The 5,911-nt window shown below is 36.5% G+C and overlaps 1 protein-coding gene across 1 annotated transcript; it reads left to right on the plus strand.

Annotated features, from left to right (window-relative positions):
• Nucleotides 1-3,714: 3,714 nt before the first annotated feature.
• On the plus strand, nt 3,715-4,638 carry LOC308252313 (olfactory receptor 7A5-like; the record flags this gene model as incomplete). The annotated part of the gene is made up of 1 exon (XM_080676719.1): nt 3,715-4,638. One exon carries the CDS (start codon nt 3,715-3,717, stop codon nt 4,636-4,638), a length of 924 nt encoding a protein of 307 aa, XP_080532845.1.
• Nucleotides 4,639-5,911: the final 1,273 nt, after the last annotated feature.

A 5,911-nucleotide genomic window follows, 5' to 3' on the forward strand; every position in this document is an offset into this window, starting at 1 on the left:
TCCAAGTTATTGGAAATTTAACCCAGAATTAATGGTCCATGTTGATATTATTAACTTATTGTTTTCTGTCTTTATATAAATTAATTTGATTCTCACTTAATTTTGTTTCACACAGTTGTTTTGTAACCCTTATACTTCACCTAATTTCATTCCTACTGATAATCTGTATTCCATAAGTCTTAGCTTTAAAAAACTTATCATTTCTTCTTTGAATACATACACATTCATGTACATTTGTAGAAAGGCAGAAATAGCATCCTGTGCCCAGTAGAAAATGTCTTTCTATGTTGTACAGTCTTTTTTTCCATGTGCCCACTCTTCCTTATTACTCAACAATGCCTTATGGTCTTGCCTCCAATCAACTAGTGTGATGCCTATTCATTATTACCATGTTTACATAATATTTTATGATGTGGCTGTGCTATTCACACAAAGCCTTCCATATACATTCTCAATGAATTGTTATTATAACAATTATACAAAAATATTTTGGAATTGGTATATGAAAATTCTGGTTCTCTAACAGCTAGGCAGTGTTTTTCCCCCAGGGGACATTGAGCAATATCCAGAGACATTTTGGTCTGTCACTTGGTACGTGTAGGTAGGGTCTAAGGATGCACAGGAGAGACCACACCACAGACAATGATCTGTCCCAGAATGTCAGTAGTGCAGAGATTGAGAAACCATGGCTGAAAGAATATATGTACTTGTAATGTTTATAGCTGTCTCCAGGTTGGTTTCCCAATGTTGTGACACTTTACTGTTCTGCCAGGAAAGAATATAGAGTACCCCTTAGCTACCTGTTTGCAAGTTCCAACTCTGGTCAATGTGACACCTTCTTAAGTTTTTCCTCAGGCTGACAGATGTGAAATAATTTTTTATTGTTTTTTGAGCTTTTTCTGAGTTTGATTAAAGATTCATATATTTAATGGTCTTGTTAACTTGAATATTATTTTTATGCCTATTATCCTATCAGTCTTTTAAATGATTTCTAAAAATTATTATGTTGAGAGAGGTAGAAGAAGGTAACAGGGAGATAGATGGTAATGGAAGGATACTTGACTTGGAATGATGAACACACAATACTATATACATATGATGTATTATAGAACTGTACACCTGAAACCTATATAATTTTATTAATCAATGTCAACCTAGTAAATTGCATGAAATTTAAAATAAAATTTGGAATTATCATAAATATAAATTATTTTTTCTCCATGGACTTTTGGGGGATGTTTTGGCCATAACAATGTTTTATGTTTTATTTAGTTACACATGCCTGTCTTATTACTTCTGAGTCTCCTAACTTAATTACAATGGTTTGGCCCACTGTTACATGTTAATATGCAATTTTCTATCATTACACCTGAATTGGTTATACTTAACTGTGAGTATGTAATTTCTCTGAATTTTTGTAAAGTGACTGAGGTAGGGGAACAACTTCACTTTCTTCCAGGTCAATATTTTTCCAGCTGTCAATCAACAATTCTGTCGTTCCAAATATATTGAAATGGAAGCTTACCATGGGTTCAGTGCACTTATATACTGACACCTAATTCCTGATTCATTCAACAAACAATAATGGAGCATCTGCTGTTTGCCACAATTTCTAGAAGGATTATATATTATGTTCTATTTTTATGCCATTGCCAATTTTAATTACTAATCTATGTTGATAACCCTAAATTATTGCTATTTATTACAGCTTGTTTTTGGTTAGTTTTTGATGTTCCACTCAATTTTCTTTAATACAGTTGCTTGGAATTCACTCTGTTTAACCAGGTTTCATTCTCCCTGTCATTCCTTTCATTTCATAACTTCACATTTACTGAAATGGGTGCCTATATAAGGGCACATATATTCACACACATTTGTGAAAATACAAAGGTGAACAAAACAGGTGAAGCACTGCTTGTCTGGATCTGGCACTGTGATGGAGAAGTCAGAGTTCAATGGAATAAATGTTGGCATGACACTGTGCTCAAGCATAAATCATATGAAAAAAGTTACTCAGTTTAGAAGGATGGCTCCTCATGGCAGGGTTTATTGATCATGTTCTGGGAGGCCTTTGCATGTTGCATAAAGACCAGAACCAGAATTAGACTGTGCTCATTGATTTGTCAAAAATGAGATCAAAACCCAAAGTCCAAGAAAAACAGAGATGCCACATAAGATAAATGAGTAAGGGGTTTCTCTCATCTGCCATCAACCATACAAAAACTGATTCATCAATAAATATTGAAGAGACAAAACCAGTCATCTCTGCTTGATGTTAACATTTTCAACCTGTGTTGTTTTGTATATTTCCTTTGTGAGTTATTGTTTTATTTTTGGTCAGTTTTCACTTGGGGTAGTCACACCACATATCTATAACTACAAATTGGGCAAATTTATTTTTTCTACTTTGTTATTGTTTGACCTCAAAAGGATGTAATTAAGTTGGAAAGCAGCCAGAACACTAAGGAGATTTTTCTTCCTCATTGTCCTTCAGGGACCACCTGAGCTAATCAGATCTCTTTTCTTCCTCATGTTCATTTTATTGCTCTCTCTCCCTCTATGTTTATTTAACGTACTTAAGTATAGGACAGAAAAAGGGCATAGCAGTATGAAACCCCAGGCTTATTTGCTCATGAGAGACTTAATATAAGAATAGCTAAGTAATATTTATAAATTCTTTTTGGAAAAGATACTTAATCTGGACACTTGGACTTTTATCTTCTCATAACCTACATAGTGTGGGGGTGAGAAGGTCATGGAAATAACATAGATGAAGAGGCCATCGTGTGCTGTGTTGTGTGTGTGTGTGTGTGTGTGTGTGTGTGTGTGCACGCACGTGCCCTGTAAATGAGAGCAGTTCTCAGAGGAGAGGTGCCTGGACTGATATATTCCAATGTGACTAAAATATCAGCGGAAGACAACAAGGACATCCTTTTAAACTCATGGGATGATTTTGCAACCAGATTAATAAAGTGCAAAATTTACATATTGTGCACAAGTTTCTCCTTGACTTGAAGTTTCAACACCAACACACAGGATTCCTTATTTCTCAATATTCTCTGATATCATCTCTTATCTGCTCTGCTGTGCTCATTTCATTTGACGCACTGGCTCATTTGATCCCTGATTTTCTAAACAATCTTCTTCCTTGGGGCCTTTGCACTGGCTTTCCCTTCTGCTTGACAAACAGTTCTCCCTCAGTCTCCTAGTTAGCGGTCTTTGAAGTACTTGCTCAAGTGTCATTTGTTGGCAAGTCTTGACTAACCTCTATTAAAAAAGAGCACCTTCTATACTCTTTCCATTTGATGGGATTTATGTTTTATAGGAACTGCACCATTGAATATGTTTTGTTAATATATATTTGATTATATTCTCAATCATTAGTGTATAGAGATTGTTTTTCAGCAGCCCATACTCTGAACGGTGCCTAAAAAATGGTCCATAGTCACTCTATATTCCTCGAATACATGAAAGAGATCCTCAATAAAACAGCAACATACATTGTATTTGAAGAACAGGTTGAGGTAGAAAAGGAAATTCTAACGACAAATACCAATAAAGATACCATAATGGGGACCAGATCATACCAACAATGGAAATTATTTTCCTGATTCTAAAATATATATGTCATTTATTCTCAGTTACTAATGCCTGCTAATGTGAAAATTAGTTATTCATTTTTTTTTTCTATTTTCTGGTAGTCAACTGCAAAACATGGAACCAAGCAATGGTACACAAATTTCACAATTTCTTCTTCTGGGACTTTCACGAGCACTGGAACTACAGCCCCTCATGTTTGGGCTTTTCCTCTCCATGTACCTGATCACTGTGTTCGGAAACCTGGTCATCATCCTGGCTGTCAGCTCAGACTCCCACCTCCACACACCCATGTACTTCTTCCTCTCCAACCTGTCCTTGGTAGACATCTGTTTCACCTATACCACCATCCCAAAGATGCTGGTCAACATCCAGACACAGAGCAAAGCCATCACCTATGAAGGCTGCATCACACAAATGTATTTTTATATACTCTTTGTACTGTTGGACAACTTTATCCTGACCATGATGGCCTATGATCGTTTTGTAGCCATCTGCCACCCCCTGCACTACATGGTAATCATGAACCCCCGGCTCTGTGGACTGCTGGTTCTGCTGTCCTGCATCATGTGTGCACTGCATTCCTTGTTAGAAAGCTTAATGGTGTTGCGACTGTCTTTCTGCTCAGACTTGGAAATCCCTCACTTTTTCTGTGAACTCAATCAGGTGCTCCAACTTGCCTGCTCTGACACCATTCTTAACAACATTATAATGTATTTTTCAGCTGGACTGCTAGGTGTTGGTCCCCTTGCTGGTATCCTTTACTCTTACTCTAAGATCCTTTCCTCCATACGTCGAATCCCTTCAGCTCAGGGGAGGTATAAAGCATTTTCTACCTGTGCATCGCACCTCTCAGTTGTCTCCTTATTTTATGGTACGATCCTAGGAGTTTACCTCAGCTCTGCTGCTCCCCAAAATGCACACTCAAGTGCAACAGCCTCGGTGATGTACACTCTGGTCACACCCATGCTGAACCCCTTCATCTACAGTCTCAGGAACAAGGACATAAAGAGGGCCTTGGAAAAATTCCTTGGCAGGTAAGCTTTTCAAGGGCCAATTTTACTAGATTGAAGAATTGCCCAGGAATTCAGGGTGCAAATACTCAGAGCTAGAAGTTTGACACAAATCAAACAATATTTTGACCATATGTATTTGGAAATTCTCATTTATCTTATGGTTTAACATTAATTAGTTTAGAGTAATTTATTCTCTTATGACATATTTTATTATACGTAATTTTCTATTGTTTTCCTAAAAGAATAGTTGTGAATTATACTACCCCAATGGACAAAATTATACTTGGCTACTAAAGGTATTTGCATAATTTTATTTTAGAGGTAACTCTGAGACCACAGTTTTCACTTCTATTTCATCATTATTTTCTATAGGTGCTCTTCTTGATAATGTAGACTTTAACATGCTAGCATGTTTTATAGCTGGTCTCCTGGTTTTATATTCTTCATTCTATTATTTAACTCTGTGTCCACATGCCTATCATCGCCACTGGCAAAAATTGTCTATCAAACACATTTTTTTTCAAGAAGAGTCTACAAGGAAATATACATTTTAATAAATAGATTGATCTAATATTGTTAGAGTCAGAGATGACTGTAAATGTGATGAAGCAATAATAGCCATACAATTTTTTACTGGACAAAAATGTTTTTCATGGCCCACATCTACTCAATAAAGTGTGAAATTTGCCTCCTATTTGTAAGGCTCCTTATTCACTGGGGTGAAAGATTACATGGAGTATTATGATTTTTTTCTGAACTATTTCACTGTTTCTGCTTGAAAACTTTCTTTTTCATTGATTTTTTTTTAAAAGTGAGAGGGAGAGAGAGAAGAAAAAAAAATCTATATGAGAGAGAAACATTGATCAGTTGTCTACTGTAAGCATTCAAACCGTGGGTCAAACCCACCACCTGGGCATGTGCCCAGACTGGGAATAGAACCAGCAACATTTCGCTGTATTGGACAAAAGTCAACCAACTGAGCCATACAGGCCAGGGTTCCTTGAAAACTTTAAATGTGCTCCCTACTAAGGTGACTCCTTTAATATCTCCCCTTTTCTAAATTTTTTTCAAATCCACCAAAGGGAAAGTGAGTAAACAATCTCAATATCATACAATATACAGTATAGCTCCTTTACACTTGGGAATATCTTCACTCTTTATGATCAAAGGATGAATCACACAGGAGATAAAATTCTGCCTAGTCATGTGAATAAGACCCACAAAATTTCCTGCACAGACATGCGTGTCCTCCACCTTGTCCTGACTACCTGGAAGGGTTCATTTTTATACAGTTATCT

Source organism: Plecotus auritus (genome assembly GCF_963455305.1).
Source record: "Plecotus auritus genome assembly, chromosome: 6".
NCBI lineage: Eukaryota > Metazoa > Chordata > Mammalia > Chiroptera > Vespertilionidae > Plecotus > Plecotus auritus.